Source organism: Natrix helvetica, assembly GCF_964273705.1.
Source record: "Natrix helvetica genome assembly, chromosome: 10".
Lineage (NCBI taxonomy): Eukaryota > Metazoa > Chordata > Lepidosauria > Squamata > Natricidae > Natrix > Natrix helvetica.
Window position 1 is genome coordinate 13,577,771 of NC_138561.1, and position 14,643 is coordinate 13,592,413.

The 14,643-nt window shown below is 48.8% G+C and overlaps 1 protein-coding gene across 3 annotated transcripts; it reads left to right on the forward strand.

Moving 5' to 3' along the window:
- The first annotated feature begins 1,997 nt into the window (after positions 1 to 1,997).
- Positions 1,998 to 11,831, forward strand: ENKD1 (enkurin domain containing 1). Of its 3 annotated transcripts, none has more exons than XM_081963613.1 (8): positions 1,998 to 2,097; positions 5,557 to 5,699; positions 6,997 to 7,221; positions 7,388 to 7,560; positions 8,680 to 8,838; positions 9,052 to 9,221; positions 10,220 to 10,356; positions 11,245 to 11,831. In XM_081963613.1, exons 2-8 carry the CDS (start codon positions 5,615 to 5,617, stop codon positions 11,403 to 11,405), a joined length of 1,110 nt encoding a protein of 369 aa, XP_081819739.1. In that variant the 5' UTR covers positions 1,998 to 2,097; positions 5,557 to 5,614; the 3' UTR covers positions 11,406 to 11,831. The 3 variants fall into 3 exon arrangements, with proteins under 3 accessions (XP_081819739.1, XP_081819738.1, XP_081819740.1); XM_081963612.1 differs by having other exon boundaries at positions 2,009 to 2,097; positions 5,499 to 5,699; XM_081963614.1 differs by lacking the exon at positions 1,998 to 2,097 and adding an exon at positions 5,370 to 5,385.
- The last annotated feature ends 2,812 nt before the right edge of the window (positions 11,832 to 14,643 follow it).

The window sequence follows — 14,643 nt, forward strand, 5'->3', positions numbered from 1 at the left end:
TTTCTGTGTCAGGGGTCGGCAACCTGTGGCTCTGGAGCCGCATGTGGCTCTTTCACCCCTCTGCTGTGGCTCCCTGTCACCAGTCAGCTCCACAATTGATAGGGCTTTCGGTTAGGACAGGTAGAGGAAAAAGGATGCCGTGCTAGGAGGAGACTCTATGGCAAGGGGTGGGTTTTCCTATCAGCCCCACAATTGATAGGGCTTTCGGTTAGGACAGGTAGAGGAAAAAGGATGCCGTGCTAATAGGAGACTCTATGGTGGGGGAACCAGACTTGCGGTTGGCTCCAGAATTGAATGGGGGGCTTCCAGTTAGGACCTTTGTGGCTCATTCAGTGTTTAAGGTTGCCGACATGACCTATGTCATTCTCAGTGACTAAATAATGCTTCCTTCTTTGACTCTGGCTGCTTCTGCTAACCATTTTATTAAGCTTCTAATCTAAGGTTATATTATTTACCACTGGTTCATGAATTATGAGGATTTTGATAAATCCTGTAACCCGAATGAGGATTTATTTGTAAAAGGTAAGGAAGCTCTGTTTTCCCATTTACAATGATGTACATTTGGAAGCTATGAGCCTCCAAGCATGAATCTGTTGTCATCATTCAAACGGAGGACCAACTCATTGATGCTGGCAATTCAAAAACAGATAAATAAGAGTTTCTCACCACAGCTGTCTGTCACAGTTTGTCTAGACTAAAGTGTCGGTGAGTTTCCACCGCTCTGTCCAGTAGTGATTGGTTAGTAGGCCTTGGAGATATTAGCTTGCCTTCTTTAGGACCAGTTGCTAAGCTACCAAGCTCATAGCATTCTGCTGCCACTCCATCAATGGCTGGGAATCTAGATCCTTCTTTTCGATGCATCTCCAGAAATGCCTGCTACGTTCTCCATCAATTAATTAGCCTCTTGGAGTAGTGACTAAATTGCTTAATATGTTAGCTACAGAATATGTGTCTGCCCTTCTGTCTTTTGCCAAGCCATTTCAATTGTGCAAGATCAATCATTGTGGGATGAATAATAAATTAATTTTTCATTAGAAGTCACAAGTAGGATGTTTTCAGTGGACCTTTTTATTTACCTAACCCTCGGCCCAATGCTTCCGAAGAACGCTAGGAAAGGGGGAAGGAAGAGGGGGAAGAGGATAAGCAGCAGCCAGAGGAATGGATTCAGGTATGGCAGCAATCTGTAGACTATTGGAAGATCAGAAAGATCAAGTTAGGAACAGATCTTCATGGAGGAAATCTACACAGTCACTATGTAATAGTCAACAACTACAAATTGATGGCACATAATCAATATTCTGGCAAACTAATGAGCAACAAAATGAAGATAGAGATGATAGATAGATAGATAGATAGATAGATAGATAGATGGGTGGGTGGGTGGGTGGGTGGGTGGGTGGGTGGGTGGGTGGGTGGATGGATGGATGTAGATAGGAGAGGAAGGAAAGAAAGAGAACGAAAGAAAAAGAAAGAAAAAGAAAAGGGAGAGAAAGAGAAGGAACGAAGGAACGAAGGAAGGAAAGAGAGAGAGAGAAGAAAGGAAGGAAGCAAAGAAGGAGGGAGGGAGAAAGGAAAGAAAAAAGAAGGAAAGAAAGAAAAAGAGAGAAAGAAGGAAGGAAAGAAGGAAAGAAAAAGAAAACAGAGAAGAAAGGAAGGGAGGAAAGAAGGAAGGATGGAGGAAGGAAGGAAAGAAAAGAAAGAGAGAGAGAGAGAGAGAAAGGGAAGGAAAGAGAGAAAGAGAGAGAAGGAAGGAAGGAAAGAGAAAGAGTAAGAGAGAAGGAGAAAGAAAGAAAAAGAAAGAAAGAAAGAAAGAAAGAAAGAAAGAAAGAAAGAAAGAAAGAAAGAAAGAAAGAAAGACGGTGACTGTCTGAGATGTAGGGAAAGGAAGCTCAGCATCCTTCAAAAACACTCCCACTTGGAACCGTTCTAAGCCAGTCCGGTGCAGAGAAAGGAAAACTACAATTCCCAGCAGCCTCCGGTAAACACTGTTGCTAAGAGACCGGAGGCGGGGAGTCCAACTGTCCGCAGCCGGATTTGTCTCGGCATCGCGGCGCTTCTTGCGCCGCGCGGGGCTGCTGGAGAGGACCTGCTCCAAAGGTGAGTGGGGGGCTGGGGACGCGGGTGGGAGCGCCCGGGGCAGCTGCTCCGGCAAGGGAGGGGGTCTGTTGCTGGCATGCACCCAAAGTAGGGAGCAGTTCGCGTCCATGGGAGGGGGAGGGGGGAATCGGGGTCCTTCGGGGCGGTGGGAGCTGGGGGCGCCATTCCCTGGGCTTGGAAGGATGGAGGGGGGGGGGCTGTTGGGGGAGGAGGTTCAGTTGCTGGTGACACGTGGATTTTGCATTTCCCCTCCCGGAATTGAGATGCTTGGTTTTGCCATTTCTTATTCACAACAACCCTGTGAGGTAGGACTGCAAACAGGACTGCTGGTCCCAGGACCCTCAGCGACCCGGGTGGAGGAAAACCTGAATCCGGGTTGAAAGACTGAGCCCTGCATTGCAGGACTTTTCGGTCTACCCACCGTTGTTGAGAATTCAGGGGCAGACAAATTTAATAAGTGCTGCTTGTTGTTGTTATATTGTGTCACGAGTTCAGTGTTCCCCAGATGTTGCCGTTGTTCGTTTTGAATGGAAGGATTCTTCAGATGCCAGGATGAAATTGGGGCTGTATCTAGAAAAGGAGCCAAGGATGAAAGTTTGCATCTCTTTGCAATTTTCCTCCTTCTTTGCATTTCTTTTCTCTCTGTCACTTGCTAAATTCGCTCAAGGGGCTGCATTCATGCAACATGCTGAACAATATATACTTACTGAACTAACCATACCAGCTATGTTTTCCTGAGCCACAAACCAGCCAACCATGGTTTCCCCCTGGATATCTGGACCAGGAGAATTTGGCAAAGCTCTGCTGCTAGCATGTTTTTTTTATGACTGGGATGTATTATTTATCTTCATTGATTCGGTCATTGAGATCAGGTTGGGAAACATTAAAAATGCAAGACACCACAAATTCTTTTGCTGACTGATTTCGTTCTCAGGGGATCCTTGATGGTCTCTGAGCTTGCTTGGCTTTTTTGCAGACGTTTCATTACTCAAACTGGGTAACATCATCAGTGCTACCGGTAGTAAGGAGTGCAGTTTGCTGTCACTTTATATTTTGGTGGCTTCTTTGGCAGTTTCTTGTTTGGGGTATTGATTGTTGATGTGATGTTAATTTTTGGAGTTAATCTATGCTGATCTGGGTGCTGATTGCTGGGGGAGAGGTGCTTGTGCCTTTTTGTTCCCTTTTGGGATGGTTGATGGTTTCCTTTGAATAATCTGTAGATGTTGCTAATGCCTATGCCTGTGCTTTCCACCTGCCTCATAGCAAACCTTAGGTAGGCAGGTCAGTTTCCCCCACCAACTGCAACTTAAGTGTCAAAATTCCAAATGCATCCATTAGCCCTTGCAAGGTAAGGACTCCTGTTGCATCCTCCAACCTATCTGAGTCAAGGTTCCTGCTAGATATTTAGGGGATTTTTCTTGTTGTTAGTTGCGAATTTGTGTCTGACCCCATGGACAACGTTCCTCCAGACATTCCTGTTCTCTACCATCCTCTGGAGTCCATTTAAGCTCAGTAACTCCATCCAGCCACCTCATTCTCTGTCGTCCCCTTCTTCTTTTGCCCTCCATCTTTCCCAGCATCAGGCTCTTCTCCAGGGAGTCCTTCCTTCTCATTAGGTGGCCAAAGTATTGGAGTTTCATCTTCAGGATCTGGCCTTCTAAAGAGCAGTCAGGGTTGATCTCCTCTAGGACTGACCGGTTTGATTGCCTTGCAGTCCAGGGGACTTACAGGAGTCTTCTCCAGAACTATACTTCAAAGGTCTGAATTCTTTGGCATTCAGCCTTTCTTATGGTCCAACTTTCACAGCCATCCATTGCAACTGGGCAAACCATAGCCTTGACTATATGCACTTTTGTTGGCAGGGTGATGGCTCTGCTTGTTTTTAGCATGCTGTCTAGATTTGCTATAGCTTTCCTCCCCAGGAGCAAGCGTCTTTTAATTTCTTGGCTGCAGTCCCATCTTGCAGTGATCTTGGAGCCCAGGAAAATCAAATCTGTTACTACTTCCATTTCTTCCCCATCTATTTGCCAGGAATTGAGAGGGCCGGATGCCAGGATCTTACTCTTCTGGAACACTTACACCAGCGTAAAGTTGGCCTTCCCAGCAGGTTTCCCAGGTTGGAACCACCTGCCCTCCAAACATCCATTGCAAAAGGGCCTCTTTCCTTCCGCTTTTAGCTCCTTGCAGTTCCATGATTTCAAGCCAACCAGCCTCCCAACGGTATGTTTGTACTGTAGTTTCTTAAAACAGCCGTTTACCCTCCAAGCTGTCAGAATAAACATCTCTATGCTGGGCCTGGAATGATGCCAAGCGTTAATCCTTCTCCTCCTCCTCCTCCTTTCTCCTCTTTGTGAGAGAAAAGCATTTGGCTGCTAATACTGAGACTGGCCTGATACTGTGCCAGCCAGCTATTGTCTTTATGCAAAATCAGGGATCATCCTTTTGCATTTTGCTTCTCCTAAGTACAGAGGAAGGCATGGAAGGTATTTAAAATTTGCTTTCAGAATGTTCCAAGGGAAGTTCAGAGACAGCTGTGGTTTTGCTCACTGCCTTTATGCCTGACTGCATAGGCAGCTTTATGCCTTTCTGCCTAACTGCATAGGCAGCTTTCTGATATCGGCTGACAGATATACCCATCGCAGATATCTGATTGTTTTAGGAATCTCCTAACTTTAAAGAATGGCCCCTGGGTCTGTTATCAGGACTGGAACTTGTGAATTATTGGATTGAGCTGCTCCTGGAGGACCATGGGAGGTTCATTTGCTATTCTGGACATGATTGTGACACATAATGTATGAATAATGCGATAGAAGGGAAGAGAAATATATCTAACTAGCTGGGTACCCATGCTTCGCTACGAAACTATGTGATCGGGCTTGATAAATGGACATTTAAAGCTTGAAAATTAATGTAGAATGTGTAACTCCTTAGCATCCAAGCGTGTTAATATTAGGCAACTGGCAGTTGGAACGGAGTTCTTTTCCGGTGGGGAGGGGGAGTAGAATGTCTAAATTCCCAGCCCGCAGGCCAGATGAATCACGTGCTGGCCACACCCAAATAAGGCAATTGGCAGTTGGAACAGAGTTCCTTTCAGGTGGGGAGGGGGAGTAGAACCCCTAACACCTTAGCGTCAACGCTTGTTAATATAATAAATACTGTATAAAAAATACTGATCATCTAATGGTCATTTCAAAAAATCCTTTCTTAACGAGTACCTAAAAGCCAAGAGGAACATACGTGCTGTATTTCAAGTCTGTAGGCTTTACAGTTCTGGAGATTTCGTGATGAGTGAGTGGTATTTGGCTTTTATATATACATAGATTTGTGCCTGACAGTTTCACTCCTTAATGATACAGTGGTTGATAATTGCATTTTTTTTATTCTAAACTTCTTCCTTCCAGCTGCTCACTCACACATTATCCATGGTTCCATAGCAAACTCAGTTCTCATTTGCAACAGGTCCCCCAAAAGATGAGATTTTGCCATTCCTGGTTAGAATCTACGAAGTCAGGTTGCGATGTCGGAAGGTCCCTCCAGGATCACAGGTCCCATTCCTCCGGATCCTACCCTATGTCCGGATTATTACAGACGCCCACTATCAGGTCAGTGTCTGGTTGTGTCTGGGATTCTTACAAAGTCTGTTCACCGCAATAAACCTGTCTTCCATCTGTAGGTTGCATGTTTTGTCTTCCTACATCCAAAAGGGGCGCCATGCCTCAGCGATTAAAGATGCTGAGCTTGTCAGCTGGAAAACCGACAGCTCTGGTTCGAGACCCAAGCATTGGCGATAGGATGAGCTCCCATTCCTTGCCTCAGCTCCTGCCCACCTAGCAGTTCAAAAGCAGGCGAATGCGAATAGATAAATAGGTACCACTTCAGCGGGAAGTTAACGTTCTATGCACCTCGGCATGCAGTTATGTTGGCCACATGAACGCCGAAAACGTCTTCGGACAATGCTGGATCCCTCGGCCAAGAAGAGATGAGCAACGTGCCTAAGAGTCAGTCACGACTGGATAGAGGAAGCCGTTACCTTCCTACATCCACTAAGAAACGGAGGGAACTCTCAGATAGTTTGTTGAGAGCGTGCTCTCCCCACTCCCTTTTTCCAAAAGGATACCTTTTAAACTGCTGAATTGAAATGTCCATCATGCCCAATCTGTATGAACATCTGTACGGCACTTTGTACGGTGCATTTAATGTCTTTTTCCTGTTCTGTGTCCTTGAGGATTCTGTTGTGGCCCGCCAGTGGCCAGTGGAGCTGGTAGCAGATTCAGACAGTGAGGAGGTTGGGGAGGAACATGGGCCAGTCCTGGAGTCTGGGGAAGGCTCTGATGAGGGCTCTGCGTCGGAGGCAGAGAGGGGACAAGGGCCGTATGCCAGTTACCAGCTACCTTCAGAGCCAGACATCAATGAGGCAGATGAACAGCTGGAGCCTGTTCCCAGTGTGCGCATGCGCAGAGTTGCCAGATGAAGGAAACAGCGAAAGAACAGGGGTCGACGTGGGAGTAAGGCCACAGGTGGACAATGAATGGCCCCTCCCAAAGGGAATAAAAGAGGAGCGAAAGGGGAGTGGAGTTTGCAGGAGACAATTAGTTCACTTAATTGGTTCGTGACTCTCCAAGACTCCTTGCCAAGTTTTGCAGATCTCGGCCTGGCAGCTCTCCAAGCCAGATAAGGTCTGTGACTGTAAATCCTCCCTTGAAAGACTTTGCTGGATGCGAAGGAGCAGAATTCACAGTAACGTAATAAAACGGGGCTTTTGTCGGGACAAGGAATCTGCTTCGTGGTTTGGGCAAGCCTCGGTCAGAACAGATTCTGAGAATTTTCTGCAGCTAAAGCCACCGGTTCTGCTCTTAGGCCACTGACCCTTTCCTGATCGTTCTCTTTTTCTGTCTTTAGCGCGAGGGAGGCTGGAAGGGAACTCCCTGAAATTGGATTTGCTTCCTGGCCCCATCCCGCCAGAGTTCACCCTCTATCCCGGGTGCTACAGTGCTCGCTGCCCATCACCTGCTCCACGGATTAAGCCCAACGCCAGGGACATCTTGGAGAAGGGACAAAAGGGCACCGTCGGAGTTCTCCTGAAGCTAGATGAGATCTCCTTCTTTGAGGAACTGAGGCCCAAACGTAAGTGGAGGATAGCTGGATTCCACAGAGGTTGGTAGAGTTTTGTCGAAGCTGACAATTAATGTAGTTCCTGAGGCCCCCTCTACCATCTGCTCTGTGGAGCAGTTATGGCCAGGAGGCCTTCAGAGGACTTTCCCCAAGAAGCTTTCTTTTACCTCCGGTGCAGGCAGGGATCACAAAGACCACGAGAAGGAGAACCTGAGGCGCATGAGAGAGATCCAGCGGAAGTGCCGAGAGAAAGAACAAGCCCGGCAGCTGAGCCAACCCAAGCCGGTGAAAGCCCTGTGGAAATCCCAGAAGTATGAAAATGTGGAATCCAAAGTCAAGGCAAAATTGCAGGTGCCATTCCTTGCTTCCCTTGATTAATGCCGTCGAGAAACAGCCCGGCACATCCGTTAAAGTCAGGGGTGGGCTGCTCCCCGGTTCGCCCGGTTTTTGGGAGAACCCGTAACTAACGGTATAGCCGGTTCAGAGAACCTCCAAATCCTATCACTGGCTGGCCCCGCCCATTCCTCCCCTCCCCTCCCGGGAGTCTCCATGTGGCCCATTTTGGATGTGAGGTGAGTGCAGGGCCTGCACGGAGGCTCACGGAGGGGGGGAAACGGGCCTATGGAAGTTCGGGAAGGCCTCTGGACCCTGGGGAGACCGTTTTCACTTATTGTTTTGCGGTTGCTGGGCAGCTGCTCTCTTGCGAACTGCCCGCCAAAGAGCCGGGCATAGCCTCAGGGGCGAAGCGGCCGCGCTGCTGGAAGACTCGGCAGCCAAGTTTTGGAGTTTGGAACTGGAGAAGATGTTATGCTCGGAGCATGGCGGCGGCTGCAGGGAGAGCTGGGCCCGGACATGTTGAGGCTAGGAGGCATGCCTGCTGGAGGTGGAACAGGCACTTGCACAAACCCCCTCTCCAGCCGGGCAGAGCTCCATGCACTGACCTAGCGGGTATCCCTAATGTGCCAAGCCGTGGGAGCTGGGTGGGGAGCAGGCAGAGCGCCACGTGGCTTGGCGCCTTAGTGATACCCCCTAGGTCAGTGAATGGCGCTCTTCCCGGCTGGAGAGGGGGTTTGCCGGGCGGTTGCTCATGAGCTTGGTCACCTCATGGCTGCTTCGCCCCTGAGGCTGTGTCCAGCTCTTCGGGAGCCAGTTCACAAGGGAGCAGCCGCTCGGCAACTCCCCCCTTCGGCCAGGCAGAATGCCACTCCCCAACCTAGCGGTATCCCGAAGGCTCCAAGCAATGTGAGCGCCTTCCCCCCCCAGCTCCTGCGGCTTGGCGCCTTCAGGATACCACTATGTCGGTGAGTGGTGCTCTGCCTGGCCGGAGGGGGGGGTTGTCCAGGGGGTTTATTTTCGGGAGTGGGCTTATATTTTTGCTCACGCGAAAAATGTGGCAAGGCTTTAGTTTCAGGACAGGTCGTATTTTCGGGGAAACACGGTAGCTCTTCCTTCTCTTTCGGGGTTTCGCAGGAGAGTCCCAGCCCGCCACATCCAGAAGCGCAGAAGTACTTGAGAGCCTATTCTCGCTGTGGCACAGGAATTCGCCCGCGCCCATCGCCCTCCCCGAACCCTCTCCAGTTGCGCGAAATGGATTCAGGAGCGGCCCCGGCTCAGAATGGGAACGGCAAGGTAGGGTGAGGATGGGGGAGCCCATATTGGACACCCAGACCTCCCAAAGACCTTTTGTGCAGCCCCTGGCTCCAAGACCATGATCTGGCCCTGCAGGAAACCATAATTAAACAGCCATGCCTTGGCCCAGTGGGTGGATCTGGCCATTTCTGGGTTGCCACCATCCAGAAGCTCCCGGCTTGTTATCGTTGCCTTTCTTTCTTTCCATTCCAGGTACCAGAGAACAGCAGTAAGGTGGATTTCGTCAGCCACAATGCCCAGAATGCGAAACGCGCCTCCATACAACGTTCCCGCTCCCTGCAGTCCATCAGCAAAGTCCTGGAGCAGAAGCAGAAAGATCTGGAAGAGTACAACACCAAGCAGAAAGGGCACCTGCCCCACTAGTAAGCTCTCCGGGCTGGCTGAGCTGAGACTCTAGAGCAGTGTTTCTCAAACTTGGCGACTTTAAGTCCTGTGGACTTCAACTCCCAGAATTCCCCAGCCAGCTATGCTGGCTGGGGGATTCTGGGAGTTGAAGTCCACAGGACTTAAAGTCGCCAAGTTTGAGAAACACTGCTCTAGAGGGTGGCAGGTGTGAGAACGGCTGTGCTGTCCTTCGTCAGAGGGAAACTTTAGAGAGCCCCCTCCTGTCTGTACTTCAGGGGCCCAGAGCAGGTGAAATTCAGCTTTGGAAGCCTCCGGTCTGGAAACACACACTGGCAAAGCCATGAAGGCCAGGCTCTTCTGGTCTTTTCTTGCCTGTTTAGCTCTTATCGGTGCTGGAAACTAAAATCTGTACTTTTGGCTCCAATTTCGAAAAGGTGCTTCAGAACAGAGGGAACATTTTCTTGTAACTCTGGCTTTCTCTGAATTTCATTGCTGAGAGGCTGGGTGGATGACCATGTCAGAAAGAGAAAGCATTTTGGCTGGGAAAAGGTCCTTCCTTCCTTTCCCTTCCCTCCTTCCTTCCTCCCTTTTCTTCCCCCTCCCTCCTTCCTCCCTTCCCCCCTCCTTCCTCCCTTTTCTTCCCCTTCTCTCCTTCCTTCCTTCCTTCCTTCCTCCCCCCCTCCTTCCTCCTTCCCTTCCCCCCTCCTTTCTTCTTTCCTTCCTCCCTCCCTCCCTTCCCCCTCCTTCCTCCCTTTTCTTCCCCCTCTCTCCTTCCTCCCTTCCCCCCTCCCTCCTTCCTCCCTTTTCTTCCCCCTACCTCCCTCCTTCCTCCCTCCCTTCCCCCCTCCTTCCTCCTTCCCTTCCCCCCTCCTTCCTTCTTTCCTTCCTCCCTTCTTCCCTGTTCTTCCCCCTCCCACCCTTTCTTTCCCCTCCCTCCCTCCTTTCTTCCTCCCTCCCTTCCGGTCTCCGCTTCATCTATTCTTATAAGTGACTTCCGCTTTCCTGCTCTATGTAGCCTGATTGAGCGGAAGGACCACTGGCGCAAAGAAGCCGAGGAACGCCTGCGGAACGCGCCTGATCCTGACACGCCACCTGGCCATGCGATGATGCCCGAGAACCAGCGCCTGGAAACCCTCAAGAACCTCAAAGAGAGTAAGAAGGGTGGAGGTGAAACACACTTAACCAGGATAAGGAAAGAGCTAGGGGTTATGCTCAGGGTAGGATTAGGTTCCTGGTACTCCATTCTCCTCTTCCTTGCTTTCTTGCCTTACTGAGTTTTCAAGCTCTTGGAATTTAAATAGAGGGTGGATTTACTCTTAAGAGACAAGGAACGTGTTCGTGTCAAACCAGATTTTTCAGAACCCCGATGTTCTCTTACAAGCATAGTAGGCAGCCCATGATTGGTCTTATGCGTTGTGCTGAGCCGTGATTCATGCAGTCGTGGCTCATCGAACATCACATATCGCCGGCTACTGGGGTACAGTACGACACGGCAAACCATGAAACCTGGCTCACAAATCCAAATGTCTGACTTCACACAACCAACGACACTAGAACTAAATAAACCTCATTATGGCTAGGTGCGAAGGGACGCGGTGGCCCAGTGACTAAGTTGCTGAGCTTGTCGATCACAAAAGTCGGCAGTTCGGATCCCTGGCGCCGCGTAACGGAGTGAGCTCCCGTTACTTGTTCCAGCTTCTGCCAACCTAGCAGTTCGAAAGCACGTAAAAAATGCAAGTAGAAAAATAGGGACCACCTTTGGTGGGAAGGTAACCGCGTTCCGTGCGCCTTCGGCGTTTAGTCATGCTGGCCACATGACCACAGAGATGTCTTTGAACAGCGCTGGCTCTTCGGCTTTGAAACGGAGATGAGCACCGCCCCCTAGAATCAGGAACGAGTGGCACATATGTGTGAGGGGAACCTTTACCTTTATGGCTTGGTGCAACACGTCGATGGGTCAACCGGGGTGACTGAAGAAGACCGCCTATCAGAATTGTCCACTTATGGTGCTCCTTTTTCTCCCTCATCTCTTCTCTGTAGGCCAAGAGAAGCTCTTGAAGGACCTCCTGTTGCTTCCCATGAGAGTCGATAGTCTGGGTGTCCAAACCCGGCGAGTTTCTTTAGAGAAGAAGCTGTCCCAGATCGAAGAGGCCCTCAAAATCTTCTCCCGACCCAAAGTCTTTGTCAAGTTGGACTCCTAAGCACAGAGGCCATTTTGCCTTTGGCCTTTCCAGCCTCTTGCGCTCAAGTCACAGGTGGATTTGCTTCCTCCCATGGGGGCTTCCCCAATGTAGGTTTGCCTTGTTGCGTTGTCCGTTGTTCTTGCTGTAAGCCCCAATTTTTTTCAGCACGAGGAAGCAAATCCGTGTCTCTTGTTCAGGCTTGAGAAACCAGAGCAAGCAGTAAGGGTGAAGACCTGGGAGGATGAAAACTGTAACTCAAGAGCTTTTGATGGGCCAAGAGAGCTGTTTCCCAAATACAGTAAACCTTCTCAAGATGGTCTTCTCTTTCAAGCAAAGGCAACGTTTTATTATTATTATTATTTTAAAAAGTATACCTCCTCAGTGAGTTTTTAAATTGAAACAGTTGGACAGTTTTAAATAAATAAAGCACATTTTGTAAGCTAAGTTGGAAGTTGTGAGGGCCTTCCTAAGTAATTCTGAACGATTCTTCAACATTGGCCATCTCAGTCTCTTCTTCTTCTCCTCCTTCTTTTCCTTCTCCTTCTCCTTCTTCTTCTTCTTCTTCTAAGTTCCCTTTAATTGCAAATTTCAATTAAGGTGATTTTCTCCTTTGAAAGAACTTTCCAAAGTACCATTTTATTTTATTTTTGCAACTCACTATGGCCAACTTGCGGGATGCGGTGGCTCAGTGGCTAAGACGCAGAGCTTGTCGATCAGAAAGGTCGGCCGTTCGGCGGTTTGAATCCCCAGCACCATATAACGGAGTGAGCTCCTGTTACTTGTCCCAGCTTCTGCCAACCTAGCAGTTCAAAAGCATGTAAAAATGCAAGTAGAAAAATAGTGACCACCTTTGGTGGGAAGGTAACAGCGTTCCGTACGCCTTCGGCATGGTCACGGAGACGTCCTTGGACAGCGCTGGTTCTTCGGCTTTGAAACGGAGATGGTGGAATCGAATCACTAAAGAAAGGATGCAAAAGGAGGGGCAGAAGGAAACGTGAATGACAAAAATGAAAATATTTTAAAATTTTATTTGAAATGTTTAGATTGTCCTGCTGTTGGTTGTCAAGTTGGACATGGTGAGTTGGCTGCATCAAGTGGGCTGCAGCCAGTTATCTCATTTGGAACAAGAACCGGTGGCAGGAATTCGCAGGATTTCTCGACCTCTTGATAAATTCATATCAGCTTTGGTGATCTGGTTTGTGCTGCCATCTACCGATGGGTCCGATAAATGCTTGAAGAAAGTTAAAACAAGCCAAGGGTTTCTTCTAAGGTTAGTGAACCTTGGCCTTTCTTCTAAGGTTAGTGAATCTGGCATGACTTAAGCTGACAACTGTTTACCCATTGCATTTTCGGTTTACGCCAGGCCAAGGTTTGCAATTAAGATCACCTCTCCGGTGATCCAGATCAGGGGTTCCCAACCTTGGCAACTTTTAAGACTTATGGACCTCAACTCCCAGAATTTGAGGAACTCTGGGAGTTGAAGTCCACAAGTCTTAAACGTTGCCAAGGTTGGAGACCCCTGGTCCAGATAATCCTGTATCAATAAGCTATTTGGACCCACTGAAACATTCACTGCTTGGAGAAGTTAGTAATCCAGCTTCTCCCCTTGACTTTGTGTGGGCTGGGAAGGTCCTAATTGGTGATGACATGACCCCAGAACACTGCAGCTATAGTTAATAAATGCTGGTTGGGTTGGGTTGGGTTGGGTTGGTTGGGTTGGGTTGGGTTGGTTGGTTGGTTGGATGGATGGATGGATGGATGAATGGATGATTGATAGAGATACCAGTAGAGAGGGAGGGAGATACCGGTGGATGTAGATAGATGATAAGAGATAGACAGACAGATAACAGACAGATATAGCTGCTCAGCCACATTTCGCTTAGGCCTGAATGACTCAAAAGAGCAAGTACCCAAAACCTACATGCCATGTCTCGGCTGGTTGAGCTTTAATGTGAACAAGAGGAATCTTGAGTGCCTGTAATTTAAAAAGTAAATGAAGTTTCTGCATGACCAGTCATTCAAACTTGTGCCGTTAGCTGGCTGTAGGAGAGAAACAGCCCTGACTTGCTACGATCAATACGGTAGGTTTTGCTTGAAAGCATCGCTATGCCTCTTCTGTTTTTGTTTCCTTTTGTTTGGCTGAAGAAGATTGAAGTAAGTGGGTGGCAACCATTTCCTCATCATTAATGGAAAGACAGAAGGAGGATGGCTAGCACGATAGGGAGGCGTCCACCTCGCCAAGTCCCATGCCTACATCAAGAACACAATGTACACATCAAAATCTGTCCCCTTGATGAGGAATGAGGGAGTTTTCCCAACTGGGTGCCATCCAGATCGATGGAACTACTGCAGCTGGGCGGACGGCTGACGTACAAGGTCAGCGTTTAAAAGTGATCGAACAGGGATGGTGAACCTTTTGCATGCCAGAATGCTGGGAACCTGAAGACCAGTTTGCTGATGCGCATGCACGCCGGCCAGCTGGTCTTTGGATTTCCTGCATGTGAATGCGCACGGGCTAGCTGGTCTTTGCGCATGCCAGACCACCAGAAATCTGAAGAACAGGTGACTGATGCGCGCATGCCTGTTTTGGGGGCATTTTTGGGCTGGTTTTTGAGCATTTTCAGGCTTTTTTGGACCAAAAACGGCCTGGAAAATAACCTGAAAATGCCCCAAAAACAGTGAAAACAGCCTGGCAGATTTCTTTGCTCCCTTTCTAAAAGCCCTGGGAGTGTTATTGGCTAATGAGCGGTGCTTTTCCCCGTAATCTGCCTGCCATAGAGACTGAGGAAGGGGCGTGACCGGGGGGGGGGGGAAATCCCCTCGGCTGAAATTTGCCAAGCAGCCACTTCAAATGGCCACAGATGCCCACCTCTCAGACAGGTAGACCAAAAAAATAAGCCACTGTACCCAAAACACAGGATGATATTTATAACTTGGGATCTGGGTATGCCAAGATGCTTCATTTAGGCATGGCCATCTCCCTTTTCTTCCTTCTCTCTCTCTCTCTCTCTCTCTCTCTCTTCCTCCCTACCTCTCTCCCCCCGTCCCTGTTCTCTGTGTCTCTGTCTGTCTGTCTCTCTCTCGGTCTCTCTCTCTCTCGGTCTGTCTGTCTGTCTGTCTCTCTCTCTCTCTCTCTCTCTCTCTGAATGGTTTCCTTCCGCTGTCGTCTCCTAATCCTCCTGCAGGTTTCTTTCAAAATAATAAAAAATAAAATAAAACAATGTGAAGGAGCACTACTTTAAAAAAAAAGCCATGG

Bases quoted from the DNA above. Each gene is read 5' to 3' on its own strand.
- ENKD1 (XM_081963613.1), top strand. From the start codon at position 5,615: ATGTCGGAAGGTCCCTCCAGGATCACAGGTCCCATTCCTCCGGATCCT. The intron at 5,700-6,996 runs GTCAGTGTCTGG...TTCTGTCTTTAG, and splicing joins TTACAGACGCCCACTATCAG to CGCGAGGGAGGCTGGAAGGG. The intron at 8,839-9,051 runs GTAGGGTGAGGA...TTTCCATTCCAG, and splicing joins CTCAGAATGGGAACGGCAAG to GTACCAGAGAACAGCAGTAA.